At 39.3% G+C, this 17036-nt stretch overlaps 1 protein-coding gene across 5 annotated transcripts in view; it reads right to left on the bottom strand.

The window, feature by feature from the left end:
- ZNF567 (zinc finger protein 567) overlaps positions 1-16996 on the bottom strand; it is a 43300-nt gene extending 26304 nt beyond the window's left edge. For 2 of the 5 annotated variants that reach the window (XM_070387862.1, XM_005908223.3), the window contains exons 1-3: positions 16885-16996; positions 15584-15683; positions 13542-13615 (exon numbers count right to left, since the gene is read on the bottom strand). In XM_070387862.1, the coding sequence (XP_070243963.1) occupies positions 13542-13550 (9 nt within the window). In that variant the 5' untranslated portion in view covers positions 13551-13615; positions 15584-15683; positions 16885-16996. The other 3 variants (XM_070387861.1, XM_070387859.1, XM_070387860.1) reach the window with 3 other exon arrangements.
- Positions 16997-17036: the final 40 nt, after the last annotated feature.

The raw sequence follows: 17036 nt of genomic DNA, 5'->3' as shown, positions 1-17036 counted from the left end.
CTAACAATTATCTCCAACCAACTTATAAATCTTTGAAAACTAAATCACAATCCATTAGATTGTTTTATACAGACTACCGCACAATTGCACTCATCTCACATGCTAGTAAAGTAATGCTCAAAATTCTCCAAGCCAGGCTTCAGCAACATGTGAACCGTGAACTTCCAGATGTTCAAGCTGGTTTTAGAAAAGGCAGAGGAACCAGAGATCAAATTGCCAACATCCGCTGGATAATGGAAAAAGCAAGATAGTTCCAGAAAAACATCTATTTCTGCTTTCTTGACTATGCCAAAGCCTTTGACTGTGTGGATCACAATAAACTGTGGAAAATTCTGAAAGAGATGGGAATACCAGACCACCTGACCTGCCTCTTGAGAAATTTGTATGCAGGTCAGGAAGCAACAGTTAGAACTGGACATGGAACAACAGACTAGTTCCAAGTAGGAAAGGGAGTACGTCAAGGCTGTATATTGTCACCCTGCTTATTTAACTCATACGCAGGGTACATCATGAGAAACGCTGGAAGAAACAAAAGCTGGAATCAAGATTGCCGGGAGAAATATGAATAACCTCAGATATGCAGATGACACCACCTTTATGGCAGAAAGTGAAGAGGAACTAAAAAGCCTCTTGACGAAAGTGAAAGAGGAGAGTGAAAAAGTTGGCCTAAAGCTCAACATTCAGAAAATGAAGATCATGGCATCCGGTCCCATCACTTCATGGGAAATAGATGGAAACAGTGTCGGACTTTATTTTCTTGGGCTCCAAAATCACTGCAGATGGTGACTGCAGCCATGAAATTAAGACACTTACTCCTTGGAAGAAAAGTTATGACCAACCTAGACATCATATTAAAAAGCAGAGACGTTACTTTGCCAACAAAGATCTGTCTAGTCAAGGCTATGGTTTTTCCAGTGGTCATGTATGGATGTGAGAGTTGGACTGTGAAGAAAGCTGAGTGCCGAAGAATTGATGCTTTTGAACTGTGGTGTTGGAGAAGACTCTTGAGAGTCCCTTGGACTGCAAGGAGATCCAACTAGTCCATTCTAAAGGAGATCAGCCCTGGGATTTCTTTGGAAGGAATGATGCTAAAGCTGAAACTCCAGTACTTTGGCTACCTCATGTGAAGAGTTGATTCATTGGAAAAGACTCTGATGCTGGGAGTTATTGGGGGCAGGAGGAAGAGGGGACGACAGAGGATGAGATGGCTGGATGGCATCACCGACTCGATGGACGTGAGTTTGAGTGAATTCCGGGAGATGGTGATGGACAGGGAGGCCTGGTGTGCTGCGATTCATGGGGTCGCAAAGAATCAGACACAACTGAGTGACTGAACTGAACTGATGAGTTGATTTGAAAATTTATAGGAAAATGTCAAATACCTATTATACCTAAAATAATTTGGTAGGTTCACATTACCTGATACCAGGACTTAATACCCTAAATAAAACTGTTATCTTGGTGAAAGTTTAAATACACAAATGAATTAAACAGACTATAAAAAACACGTACACACATGATCAACTGATTGTCAACAAAGGCTCCGATATAAGTCAGTAGAAAAAGGGAGGGAAGGCGCCAAGATGGCGGAGGAGTAGGACGGGGAAAACACTTTCTCCCCCACAAATTCATCAAAAGAGCATTTAAACGTCGAGTAAATTCCACAAAACAACTTCTGAATGCCGGCAGAGGACATCAGGCACCCAGAAAAGCAACCCAACTCCTTGAAAGGAGGTAGGAAAATATATTAAAGACAATAAAAGAGACAAAAGAGGGAGGGACGGAGTTCCGTCCTGGGAAGGGAGTCTTAAAAAGAGAGAAGTTTCCAAACACCAGGAAACCTTCTCACTGCCGAATCCGTGCCGAGCTTTGGAAGCACAGAGGGCAACATAACAGGGAGAAAAAATAAATAAACAATTAAAACTCGCATATTATTGCGAGCCCTACGGTAACTCCCCAGCAGAGAAGCAGCGCAGACGCCTGCATCCGCCATTAGCAAGCGGGGCTGGGCAGGGAGGCGCGGCGCGGCTGCATCCCTGAGAGTAAGAATCTGGCCTGAATACCCTGAGCACTATCTGAGCGAAATAATTTGGGCTAGCAAACCAGACTGTGGGATATCTACCATGCGAAAAGCCAGCCCTAACCTAAGACACCACCAGCCCGCGCACGGAACAAAGGACTAAACAGAGATAGCCGGCTGCAGACCTTCCCCCTCCGGTGACAGGCAGCCAGAGCCGGAAGGGGCAATCGCAGCCCCAGAGAGACATTATCTATAAAACTGGCTTCTTTGCTAACTAAAACTTATTGGGGTCTGGGCGGTCAACATCTGCCTGAGAAGGTGCGCCGGTTTTACACCCAGATAACCGAGTGGCGGGGAGGCGATAAGTCGCAGCATTGGCGCTCGCCAAACACCTCATCACCTGAGCTGCTCGGACCTGGGAAGAGCACAAAACGCAGGCCCAACTGAGTCTCCGCCTCTGAGGACTACCTGAGTGCCTGAACCTGAGCGGCTTGGACCTGGGAGGTGCATGCAACCCAGGGCCAGCCTCGGATTGTTCCCGGCGGAACAACCTAGAGCCTGAGCAGTGTGGGCAGGGAGGCTACACGCGCCGTGAGCGGGGGCACACCCAGTGGGCTGAGGCATTGCGAGCGCACGCCAGTGTCATTTGTTTGCAGCATCCCTCCCTCCCTCCCCACAGCGCGACTGAACAAAGAGAAGAAATACAGCTCCACCCACCAGAACACCGACACAAGCTTCCCTAACCAGGAAACCTTGACAAGCCACCTCTACATACCCACACACAGCGAGGAAATGCCACAATAAAGAGAACTCCACAAACTGCCAGAATACAGAAAGGACTCCCAAAATCAGCAATTTAAACAAGATGAAGAGACAGAGGAATACCCAGCAGATAAAGGAACAGGATAAATGCCCACCAAACCAAACAAAAGAGGAAGAGATAGGGAATCTACCTGATAAAGAATTCCAAATAATGATAGTGAAATTGATCCAAAATCTTGAAATCAAAATGGAATCACAGATAAATAGCCTGGAGACAAGGATTGAGAAGATGCAAGAAAGGTTTAACAAGGACCTAGAAGAAATAAAAAAGAGTCAATATATAATGAATAATGCAATAAATGAAATTAAAAACACTCTGGAGGCAACAAATAGTAGAATAACAGAGGCAGAAGATAGGATTAGTGAATTAGAAGATAGAATGGTAGAAATAAATGAATCAGAGAGGATAAAAGAAAAACGAATTAAAAGAAATGAGGACAATCTCAGAGACCTCCAGGACAATATTAAACGCTACAACATTCAATCATAGGGTTCCAGAAGAAGAAGACAAAAAGAAAGACCATGAGAAAATACTTGAGGAGATAATAGTTGAAAACTTCCTAAAATGGGGGAAGGAAATAATCACCCAAGTCCAAGAAACCCAGAGAGTCCCAAACAGGATAAACCCAAGGAGAAACACCCCAAGACACATATTAATCAAATTAACAAAGATCAAACACAAAGAACAAATATTAAAAGCAGCAAGGGAAAAACAACAAATAACACACAAGGGAATTCCCATAAGGATAACAGCTGATCTTTCAATAGAAACTCTTCAAGCCAGGAGGAATGGCAAGACATACTTAAAATGATGAAAGAAAATAACCTACAGCCCAGATTATTGTACCCAGCAAGGATCTCATTCAAGTATGAAGGAGAAATCAAAAGCTTTTCAGACAAGCAAAAGCTGAGAGAATTCTGCACCACCAAACCAGCTCTCCAACAAATACTAAAGGATATTCTCTAGACAGGAAACACAAAAATGGTGTATAAACTCAACCCAAAACAATAAAGTAAATGGCAACGGGATCATACTTAACAGTAATTACCTTAAACGTAAATGGGTTGAATGCCCCAACAAAAAGACAAAGACTGGCTGAATGGATACAAAAACAAGACCCCTACATATGTTGTCTACAAGAGACCCACCTCAAAACAGGGGACACATACAGACTGAAAGTGAAGGGCTGGAAAAAGATTTTCCATGCAAATAGGGACCAAAAGAAAGCAGGAGTCACAATACTCGTATCAGATAAATTAGACTTTAAAACAAAGGCTGTGAAAAGAGACAAAGAAGGTCACTACATAATGATCAAAGGATCAATCCAAGAAGAAGATATAACAATTATAAATATATATCCACCCAACATGGGAGCACCGCAGTATGTAAGACAAATGCTAACAAGTATGAAAGGAGAAATTAACAATAACACAATAATAGTGGGAGACTTTAATACCCCACTCACACCTATGGATAGATCAACTAAACAGAAAATTAACAAGGAAAAACAAAAAACAAAAAACATGTATCTATAAAGTTCACTAAAGCAAAGCACAGTAAAATTAAAAAAAAAAAAAAAAAATCCAGTGAAAATCTACATTTGGAAGATTTAAAACCAGTTCTCAAGTGTCTAGATAGGAGTACTTTTATTAGTGACACGTAGCATTTTGGGCAGAAGAAAAAATATCATATTAGTATAATGATGGGAATATTTCCAAACGCCCATTTCCCTACTTTATCTGTAGTATGAGCTTCTTTCTCACTGTTCAAATATTGTCTTTACCTTACATAAAGATTCTGTGTGGTTGAAAGGTTTTTAGAAAATTGCAGGCAGCGTGCTACTGAAAATAGTTTGCTATTACAAAGGGAGATGAGAAAATTTGGCCCAAGTCAAGGTGCCTTCAGGGCGCACCTGTGGGAGGCTGGTTGAAGCTGCAGGTTAGTTTACACCCAAGGACTTGACAAGATGCACCAAGTTTCCTAACAGAGGCTGTTGCATATCAAAGTGAAAAGTCGAGCCTTCAAGAGCGGTCAGTGGCTGGGCCACAGCTTGAAGACACACGAGAAAGAAGGAGTCCGTCAATTTACATTAAAACAAATAAAAGCAAATTGACAACAGAAAATATATTGCTTTATCTCTACATTTCCCTTTATCACTAATATGAAAAGGGTGGTCATAGGATGTTCCTTTAGTGTGTGCCTCTAAATAAACCCTGAGTGCTGAAAAAAAAAAGAAAAAGGATCTCTTTTCACAAAAGACTCTGGAAAAACTGGATATCCATTGAAAACAGAAAAAGGGAACTTAAACTCTTACCTTAAAGAATGAAACTGACATGGATCACTCTTTTAAAATGAACATCTAAAATGATAATACTTACATATTAAAGAATAAAATATGCATAATGCTGGAGTATGCAAAGACTTCTGACTTTTGTAGTACACAAAAAGCAACAATCATAAAAATTTAAAACCTGTTTAACTGGATTTTGTCAAAATTAAAAACTTCAGCTCTGAAAGACACCACTAAGAAAATTAAAAATCAAGTCATAGACTGGGAAAGATATTCCCAGTATTTCTATCTTACAAAAGACTTGTATTGAGAATGTATAAAGAACTCTCATAATATAGGAATAAGAAGACATCCAGATCAACTGGCAAAAGATCTAAACAAATCCAGAAGCTATATATCAAAGACAAATATGCAAAATAAAAAATACCCAACAATTTTAATTGTTAGGGAAACAAAAAATTTCAAAAGAATGAAATGCCAAAACACACCTGCTAGAATTAACTAACGGAGAAGGCAATGGCACCCCACTCCAGTACTCTTGCCTGGAAAATCATGGATGGAGGAGCCTGGTAGGCTGTAAATCCATGGGGTCGCGAAGAGTCGGACACAACTGAGCAACTTCACTTTCACTTTTCACTTTCATGCACTGGAGAAGGAAATGGCAACCCACTCCAGTGTTCTTGCCTGGAGAATCCCAGGGACAGGGGAGCCTGGTGGGCTGCCGTCTATGGGGTCACACAGAGTTGAACACAACTGAAGTGACTTAGCCGTAGCAGCAGAATTAACTAAAATTAAACAGTGACCATACCAAGTGTTGGTGAAGATATGCAGCTATAATATAATAACTATCATAAATTGCTAGTGGGAAAGCAAAATGGCACAACCACTTTGCTTAACAGTTTGCCAAGTTTTTTTTTAATAAATTTAAACATATATTTTTCACATAATTTACTGATTTCAAATCTAGGTAGGTTTTAGTCAACAGAAATGAAAATATAATCCATGTATGAGCATATTACTGTAAAAGTCAAAAAGTGAAAGAAAAAAGTCTATCAAAAAGTGAGGGTATAACTAAAAAGTTGTGGTATATTCATATAATGGAACAACAGCAGTCAGCAATATAAGGAATGTTCTGATACACATAACATGAATTTCAAAAGAAAATTACATTGAGTTAAATAGGCTAATCCCCTGAAAAGCACATATTCTATGCTCTTTGTATGAAAGTCTAGAGGAGGGAAAACTAATTTACAGTGACAAAAGCAGGTGTGATTAATAATACCTTAATAAAGGCCAATGGTGGCAGGAGAGCAACTGGTTGTAGGGGGGCATGAAGGAACTTTTTGAAGTAATGGAAATTTTGTAACCTTGATTGTTGTGGTAACTGAATAAATCTTTATACCTTTCTCAAAGTTCCTAAACTTGATCAACACTTAAAATGAGTTGCTTTTTATTCTATGTAGATTATAGCTTAAACATTTTTGATTTAAAAAAAAAGGTATGTTTGGGATTCTCCTCCAAAAACTGGAAGAGTAGCTCTTATTTCACATTTACTGTAGGTAACAGCTCTAAACTCCAGAAAAATATAATCAACGCCTCAGTTTCCATGGGAGATGGATTTCAGGACCCCCTGCAACTACCAAAATCTCAAGATACTCAAGTCCCTTACATAAACTGTGTAGTTTATTTATATATAATCTATTTTATATTGTTCCATATACTTTAAATCACCTCGACCTACCATATGTCATACAATGTAAATGCTATGTAAATAGTTGCCACTGTCTAGCAATTTCAAGTTTTGCATTTTGGAACATTCTGGGATTTTTTTTTTTTTTTTTTTTAACATTTTCAATCTGTGGGTGGTTGAATTTGTGGATGTGGAAGGGAAACCTCATGAATATGGAGTGCTGACTATAAAAAGCAACTATCTGAAGGCACTTAAAAGTGACCCAAACAAACAGAAACTGGAGGGAAGGTTTTATACTTAGGAGAAGAACGACAGGAGAACTGCCAATTCACACTACTTTCAGCCTAAACGCAGGCCCCAAGCAGACATCAAGTATGGCAAACAAAATCCAGGTGGAAATCCATGGTCCTACTGGCTTGAGGGAACAAAAGATAGAATTTAGGACAACAGTAATTGGAAAAGAAGTAGGGAAATCCTGAAGAAATGAAAGCCAGAGGCAGGAGTTGGGGGGAGCCCAAGGACACTGAACAAACTTTATCCACACCTTTAGCTGATACCCCAGTTAGGCATTCATGTGTCAGAATTTGAGACCTCTGGTTAAACATAAAAGAAATCAAGCAGAGATTTGGGCTGCCACTAATTAGAGAGTCTGAAGTTTAAAGTTTGATTTCAGCCTACTTAACTGTCCAACAAAACAAGTCAATTTCTATGGAAATTAACTGATAGAGGAGATTCTCCTCTGCTGTAAACAATTAAAAAATTATAAAAAATATATTAAACATATGTTTGTAAGCACTGGCTGACTGACAGCAGAGCACGGTGAGCTCTGAAAGGGAACAAAGTAAGCTTTGACTGCCCAGCTTATAGTCTGTAGGCAATTTCCAGGTCACAGCACAGGGAGGGAAAACACAGAGCCCAGCAGTCTTTCTGAGTGGAAGAAACAGAGATGGGAGTTTGAAGAGTCCAAGATGACTAGAACTGCTAAGCAAAATACTGAAGAGGAGGGAGCAGCAGAGAGAGAGACAGAGGCTTCTCCAGACATATGTAGAGTGATACCCTTGAATCTACAGCTGAATATTGATCTCAAAATACACGGGCTCACCATCAACACAATGAAAGGGCAACTTACAGAATGGGAAAGTTTCTGCAAATGACCAATAAAGGGTCCAAATTACAGGCTTCCCAGGTGGCACAGTGGTAAAGAACCCACCTGCCAATGCAGGAGACACAGGAGATGCAGCTTCAATCCCTGGGTCAGGAAGATCCCCTAGAGAAGGAAGTGGCAACCTGCTCTAATATTCTTGCCTAGAAAATTTCAAGGACAGAGGAGCCTGGTGGGCTATAGTCTATGGGGTCACAAAGAGTCAGACATGACTGAACACACATACATCCAAGCTATTAATATATAAGCAGCTCATACAAACTCAATATTAAAATAAAACCCCAAATAACCCAAGTAAATAATGGGCAGAAGACTGAACAGACATTTTTCCAAAGAAAACACAGAGATGGCCAACAGGCATATGAAGATACTCAACATCACTAACATCGGAGAAATGCAAATCAAAACCATAATGAGATACCATCTCACACCTGTCAGAATGGCTATCATCAGAAAGACCACAGACTAACAAACATTGGCAAGGATGCAGAGAAAAAGGAACCCTTATAGTCTGCTGGTGGGAATGTAAACTGGTGCAGCCCCTGTGAAAAACAGTTGGAAGCTCTCAAAAAATTAAAACTAGAACTGTCACATGGCCTAGCAATTTCACTCCTGGGTAAAATGTAAAAACACTAATTCAGAAAGACACATGCACCACCCCAATGTTCAGAGCATTATTTATACTGGCCAAGATGTGAAAGCCACCTAGGTCCCCATCAACAGATGAATGGATAAAGAAGACATAGTGAATAGCCACACACACACAGACACACACACACACACACACACACACACACACGCATAAGAATATTACTCAGCCATTAAAAAAAAGAATGAAATTTTGCCATCTGCAACAACCTGGATAGATTTGGAAAGTATTATATTTAGTGAAGCAAGTCAGAGAAATACAAATACTGTATGTCATCACGAATGTGTGGAATCTAAAAAATACAACAAATGTATATAACAAAACAGAAACAAGACTTACAGACAGAGATCACTAGTGGATACCAGTGGGGAAAGGGAAGGAGGGAGGAGTAAGATAGGTGTAGGAGATTAAGAGGCACAAACTACTAGGCATAAAATAAATAAGCTACCAGAATATACTGCATAGCACATGGAATACAGCCAATAAGTGTAACAACTATAAGTGGAGCTTAACCTTTAAAAACTGTGAATCACTATGTTGTATACCTGAAACGTATGTAATATTGTAAATCAGCTGAAAAAAATAAAGAAAAGGTGGGAGATGCTCCAGGTTAAAAAGTATTTAGGATATTCCCAAAAAATTAAAATTAAAAATAAATACTAATCATAAGAATGCCAGAACGGCTATAATAGTATCAAACAGAATAGATTTTAGAAAAAAGAATATTATCAGGGATTAAGAAAGGCACTTTATTTTAACTTATTTATTTATTTTCTGGCTGCACTGTGTGGCATGTGAGATCTTAGTTCCCCTACCAGGGACTGAACCCATGCCCACTACAGAGGAAGCATGGAGTCTTAGCCACTAGGTCACCAGGGAAGTCCCAAGTAAGGCATTTTATAATGACAGAGGACATCAATTCATAAAAAGACAAAACAATCCTAAATATAAGTTCACCTAAAAACAGAACTTCAAAATATATTAAGTAAAAACTTATAGAACCTAAAGTTAAAATAGACACAATTATAGCCACATGAATCCTACATGTAGCTCAGTCGGTAAAGAATCTCCCTGCAATGCAGGAGACCTGGGTTCAATTCCTGGGACAGGAAGATCCCCTGAAGAAGGAAATGAGAACCCACTGCAGTATTCTTGCCTGGAGAATGCCATGGGCAGAGGAGCCTGGCGGGCTATAGTCCACGGGGTCGCAAGAGTCAGACATGACTTAGCGACTAAATCACCAGCACTGTCCTGTCAGGAGCGTGTGATGTCTGGTTGTCCTGCTTCAGTGATGCCAAGAGTGATCAGCAGTGTCATCCTATTCCATCCATTTAAAAAAGCTCAGTCAGCCTTCCCATTAATAGTTTTGGGCTTCCCTGGTGGCTCCGATGGTAAAGAATCTACCTGCAATGTGGGAGACCTAGGTTCGATCTCTGGGTTGGGGATATCCCCTGGAGAAAGGAACAGCTAACCACTCAAGTATTCTGGCCTGGAGAATTCCATGGACAGAGGAGGCTGGAGGGCTACAGTCCATGGGGTCACAAAGAGTTGGACACGACTGAGCGACTTTCACTTTCACAGCCACACTTGTAACTTAAGAATGACTTCCTTTTCTGTGATGGGTATAACAGACTGAAAATCAATAAGGATATAGAAAACTTTACCATCATAATCAAGCAATTTGACTTGATTATTTACAGAAGACACCATCCAACAACACTAGAATATACATCCTCTACAAGTACATATAGAACATTCATCAGATGGTACTATAATCTGTGGTACAAAAGAAATCTATAAATTAAAGAATGAAATCATATACAGCATGTTTCCTGATTGTAACAAAATTAAACTGGAAATCAATAGGAGAAAGCTATTTGGAAAATACCCAAATATTTGAAAATTAAACAAACTTCCTCTAAACAAATGGGTCAAATCAGAAAGCATGAGATAAATTAGAAAATATTTTCAAATGAATAAAAATGAAAATACAACATGTCTAAATTTGTTAGAGGGAAATTTAGAGCATTAAATGTCCTATGGGGAAAAAAAAGTCCAATATCAATGATATAAACTTCCATGTAAAAATAAGAGGTAACTAAATCCAAAGTAATGAAAAGGAAAGGAAATACAAAGTGTAAGAGCAGAAATGAAGAAACAGGAAACAGAAAAACAGGAAATCAATGAAACCAAAGGTTGCTGCTTTGAAAAAAATCAGCGAAATTAATAAATCTCTAGTCAACTGATCAAGGAAAAAACTAAAAGTCACAAATAATCAACAACAGAATGAAAGAGCAGCACCATTACAGATTACATAAACATCAAAAGGATAAAAAGAGTAGATTTTTGAACAATTTTGTGCCGATAAATTTTATAACTTGGATGAAATGGACAAATTGCTTAAAAGACATAAATTATAAAAGCTCACTGAAGAGAAAAAAATTGATAGCATGGAAGTCAAAGTGTTAGTTAGTTGTGTCCAACTCTTTGCAACACCATGGACTATAGTATGCCAGGCTCCTCTGTCCATGGAATTGTCCAGCCAAGAATATTGAAGTGAGTTGCCATTCCCTTCTCCAGTGCATCTTCCCAACTCAGGGACTGAACTCAGGTCTCCTGCATTGCTGGCAGCTTCTTTACTGTCTGAGCCACAAGGCAAGCCTGAATAGCATTAATAGCCACAATTCTATTAAGGAAATTGAACTGCTAGTAAAAAATTTTCCCACAAACAAATCTTGAGGCTCAGATGCCTTCACTGGTGAATTCTAACAAACATTACGGAAGAAATTATTATGGAAGAAATAATAACCATTCTACACAAATTCTTTGAGAAAATAAAAGGAGAGAATAGTTCTCAACTCATTCTGTAAGTTAGCATTACCTTCACACCAAAACTAGACAACAACATTACAAGAAAAACTAGAGACCAAATTATTTATGAACCACAGACAAAACAATCCTTAACAGTGTGTTAGTAAATTCACCAAGCAATATGTGAAAAATGAATATATGAATCTATCATAACCAAGTGGGGTTTATCCTAGGGATAAGCTGGTTTAGCACTTCAAAAATCAATCAATATAACTCATCATGTTAATTTTAAAAGGGGGAAAACCACATAATACATAAAAAACAACAGAAGCATAAAAACTTTTAACAAAATTCAACATTCATTTGTGATAAAAATGATCACTAATCAAGAATTTCTTCAACCTGATAAAGAGCATTTATGTAAAACCAATCACCAATGTTACACTTAGTCAAAAACTACATGCCTTTCCCCTTAGTCAGGAATAAGGCAAAAATATCTGTTCTCACTACTTATATCAACACTGCACTGAAAGTTCTAGACAATGTAGTAAAGCCAGACAGAAATAAAAGGAATATAGATTGGAAAGTAAAGATGGACAACAGTAATATTACACATCTGACATGATTATGTGTGAAGAAAATCCTAAAGAATCTACCAAAAAATTACTAGAATAAGTTTAGAGAGAAGGTAGGTTAATAAACGAAAATGAAATTGCATTTTCACATACTAATCAACTGCATTTTATTAATAAATAATGGGAATTTGAAATAAAAATGAACAGTATTTACAACAACATAAAAACATCTCAGTATTAATACAACAAACATTTGCAAGACTGGTACACTGAAAACAACAAAACATTATGGTTACCCACTCCAGTATTCTGGTCTGGAGAATTCCACGGATTACAGTCCATGGGATCACAAAGAGTCAGACACAACTGAGTGACTTTCCCTTCCTTTCTGTTTGGAATGTGAAAAAGCTCTGGATATAGATACTGCTGATGGTTTAATACCTTTGCTCTTTTTCCAATCCTCCAAGTGTTTGCCCCAATGCTCACTTATGGATTTTTATGTTTCTTATACTCTTCTGTTTAACTGTGTGTGTGTGTGGTGAAACATATGTGACATAAAATTTTATCATTTTAATCATTTTTCAGTATATAATTCATTGTCATTAAGTACATTCACAATGTTATGTAACCATCACCAGTATCTACTGGAGTGGGTAGCCATTCCCTTCTCCAGGGGATCTTCCCAATCCAGGGACTGAACCCAGGTCTCCCGCATTGCAGGTGGATTCTTTACCAGCTGAGCCACCAGGGAAGCCCAAACAAAAACTCTGTGCCAATAACATTGAACAGTTAACTCTTATCTTACAGTTTGCCTAGTATTAAACCCAAAGCACATTAGAAGAATGTTTAAGACAATCCATTATGGGAGAGGAAGATATTAAAATACACATTAACAGTTTAAATTCAAGGATCTCTTGAAGGATCAGAGGGGAGAAATAGAGGATTCTTGGTTTTTGTACAATCTGCCAAGCATAGCTCTTGTCTCAAAACCTCAAGACAGGACTTCTTGACACTTAACAGCAATCTGTCAATTCTATCTTCATCTTGACTGTTCTTTTTTTTGCAAGACAGGTGCATGCTGTATTATGTGCTGTGCTTTCCTTAGCTGCTTACTCACATCCTACTCTTTGAGACCCTATGGACTGTAGAATGCCAGGCTCCTTTGTCCATGGGGATCCTCCAGGCAAGAATACTGGAGTGGGTTGCCATGCCCTCTTCCATACAGTACTATATTCTCTTTTAATTTGAAGAAATGCATTTTTGTTCTAGCACTGTTTCTGGGAGAAGACTGAGAAAAGATGTTGAATGATTACACCCACTTAATATGTGAACACTGGTTAAAATTAGAAGGGGCATTTGTGGAAGGTAAAAGCTTATCTGACCAATAGAACAAGTGGGTACTGCCTTCCTAAAGGGGAAGGCAAACAGGAGGATTTTAGTACAAGAAAAGCAAGTGCTCAAACAGTCTTTAAACAAACAAACAAAACTATTTCAGAAAAGGGAGAAGAACCATCATCTCACCTGAGCCATGGTTTTGAGATTTACAAGAGATGACCAGTCTTCCTTTGGGCTCTTCTTTAGAAAAGGGGTGGTTCCTAAGAAGGCAAAACCAACACGAAAAGAAGCCACATGACACCACATACGTCTTACGACTCAATTAAAATTGACTCTATTTCCTTTGCCTTGGTGCTTGTCCACTCTGTCCACACAAATACAGGGGGATAATGAGCTAGACAAATATTATTTCTTTCCCAAAGCTAGAGATACAGGATCTTGGGGCAAAAAGTTAGATTCTGGGCAAGCCGCTCTCCTCTCTATTACCACTTTTCTCTCCGAAGCTGCCTACTAACTACTTCCAAGTTCTTCTCCATTAAGGCTCAACCTACATCATGACCAACAATACATGAAAATACCTGTCACCCCATACCCTGAGTACCACTGATACAAAGTTCTCGATGCTTGCCAAAGTATACATTGTGATTCTAGCTCTTATTTTTCTCATTATGAGAGAGGATAAGCTTCTAAAGTTTTTAAAAAACCTCATCTTTTTTAAAAAAAAATAGAAGACAAGCCAGGCCGAATCAGGCCACCAACTCCCTAGTCTACAGCCACCACCAGCCCCTACAGACATTACCACAGTCCATCTTTAGTTTCCTGTCTGTGAAAGGTCTCACTTTTCTAATAACTAATAGACTAATAGTTAATAGTTTAGTTATTCACTTTTCTAATAACTATTTTCTGGATTGGTATTAGATCTTTTTTAAAGGAAGGAAATTAATCCTGTAAATACCTAAAATAATTTTTATAGCTTTTCTTTATCATATACTTTATTTCCTTTACATATTTGAGTATATCTGGACTTCATATTTAGTTCCACTGATCTTTTCATTTAACTGCCAGGACTACTCTGCAGTTATTACAGTTTTAAAACATATTTTAGTATCAGGTAGGCCTACTCCCCACCTGCATTATTTTTCTTTAACCACTTCTGTCTTGTTCATTATCTCCTAACAACTTTGGAAAGTTTAAAAATTTTACTGAAATTTTACAGAAACTTCATGAAATGTCAGTTTTGACACTTACCATGTGTCTTCTGGTTCTTAAATCTTTAATTTTTGAGTCTGTCAGGAACATCAAATTTTTTTTTTTTACAAACCATACAACCTTTGTATCTTGTATTTTGACAGCCACTTCCCATAGTTTTCTGATACACACACACACACACACACACACACACAGTCTATTGATTTGTTAATGTCTTTTCCAGCAAACCTGAGTTTTCTGTTGTCATTATTTTTAACAGGATGGTAACTAAGAAATTTGCCTACCTCAGTCTCAGCAGATGTCCCAAAGATGGTGAGCAAACAAGCTTTTAATTGTCCCTCATGCTATAATAAAGTCTTAAAAAGCAGCTGACTGTAAAGTTTTGCTACCATTAATTTAACTCCAAGGAGGAAGAGGCTCCTTCAAGAGGCTAGAAGAGGCTAAGAAAAGGGAATGTCTCTTTAACAGAGCAAATTATTTTTAGAACAGTTTTCTAGGGAGAAAAGAAATAGATGCTTCTTCCTCCCTTATAACAAACAAGGAGCTCCTTAGACCCTAATACTACTCTAAATCAAAGTAATGAGAGAATTTGGGGGAGAAATGTACATGCTTCCAGGATATGGGGGAGTGGAGTGGTGGTGACTAAGAGGGCTAATTCTCATCTGAGGTCCAGATGGGGAATCCATGGATGATGGAGCATGCCTAGGTTGGCTTACATACTGTTCAAGAGGACTGATAGGAGAGAACAAGACCTACAAGTAGGTGGGTCACTGCATGCCCAGAGAAGTATCTGGAGAAGTGGTTGTGCCCATAAAAAGGGAACTGTATCTGGAAGTTCCCAACAGTGGGGTCTCTCAGGAGGTAAGGTATTTGTTGTTGTTCAATCACTGAGTTGTGTCCAACTCTTTGTAACCCCAGGAACTGCAGCATATCAGACTTCCCTGTCCTTCACTGTCTCCTGGAGTTCACTCAAACTCATGTCCATTGAGTTGGCCATGCCAAAGTAAGATATGACTTACACTATATTGTAATGGTACCAGTCATGTTAGCCTGTTTTTGTCCTTGACTTATGATTTCTCTTTTTCAGCTCCCAATCCATTCCAGCTGAAGACTATCAACCTAGAAGGAATAAAGAGGGGGCAAATAGAGGGATTAGAGAAGAAACTGACCACATTTTCTTTCACACAGCAGACTTCCAGCAGGAGGGAGCATTTTTGCTTTTAAAACAAGTTTGAAGTACTGATTTCTACACTGAACATTCTATTCAGCTAAATGAGGCTGATCTCGTGTTTAAATGTTCAGCATCTTTGTAAAGACTGAAGAAATTATTGAACCTTTATTGTCCAGGAATTCACCCAAATACAAACTTTCAGAGCAAAAACTCCCAGCAGTTACGGGAGAAAGTTTTTTCTGTGCTCCCAACAGTGTTCTACTTATGTCAACATACTGGTCATTAGTCAATAACGGGGTTTCCCAATACAAGATTGTACCACCTGAAAATTATTTTAATTTTAACTCCTCCTCTCCAATTAAAAAATACGTATTTTTTTTACTTGTCTATTTGCCAGAGTCAAAGTTTACAGGCAATGGCCGATATGCTGACAATCTAATACATAGTACTTACTAGTCCTGAATCTACTTTCTCAAGTGTTCCATCTCAGTCACACAATGAACCAGCCACATTCACAGTCACCGTGAATTGTGCACTTACTTGTGTGCACAAATACTTTAAAATGTGACATATTCACTGTTGTATCACCCACTACACAATCCCAATCCCACAGCCACACGTCATGCATAAACTCATAGAGCTCATTACATACTTCTACGCAAAGTAGCAAAATTTTACTCACAAACCCCTTACTGTTGCCACTCCAAAGTTGCACAGCCTCAAACACAGACTCGCACCTAATTTAAAAATTAGACCACATAGAGACCCTCTGACTTTCATAAACAATAGGTTCCATAACGTCGCACAGAGTAACACATGTCCACACACACACAAGAACAGGCACAAAAAGCTACACAATCAGAACGCCTATATGTACCAGGCCGAACTCACAGCCGCCTCGGGCTCCCTGTTCTACCTCGGCGTTCCCAGCACTTGCTTCCAGTTTCTTCCCCTACCTAGGTTCTCGCTTCCCTCCTCGCTTTCTCTAGGGCCCGGATTCTCGCTTTCCTTCTCGGCCTTCTCTCAGTCTAGGTTCCCTCTTCTTTCCTTGGGGTTCCCAGCCCAGGTTCCCACCTCCCTCCTAGGCAATCCCCACCGGGTCCCAACATCACACACCCGCCCAGCGCCCGCTGGACCTACTAGCCTCACCTTTGAAAGAGGGACAGCCGTCTGCGCCTGCGCACTCCCGCGCGAGCTCTGCCTCCCAAGGGTCTCAGCGGCCTGTCTTCACTGCCGTGGCCTCGGCGCGCGCCTTCTCGACATCCGGGCTTTTGCGGCCTTGAACTACATTTCCCACAGTC

The sequence above is a fragment of the Bos mutus genome, chromosome 18 (genome assembly GCF_027580195.1).
Source record: "Bos mutus isolate GX-2022 chromosome 18, NWIPB_WYAK_1.1, whole genome shotgun sequence".
NCBI classification, from domain to species: domain Eukaryota; kingdom Metazoa; phylum Chordata; class Mammalia; order Artiodactyla; family Bovidae; genus Bos; species Bos mutus.
The sequence above is the reverse complement of the archived record's forward strand: the minus strand, read 5'-3'. Positions and strand labels throughout refer to the sequence as shown.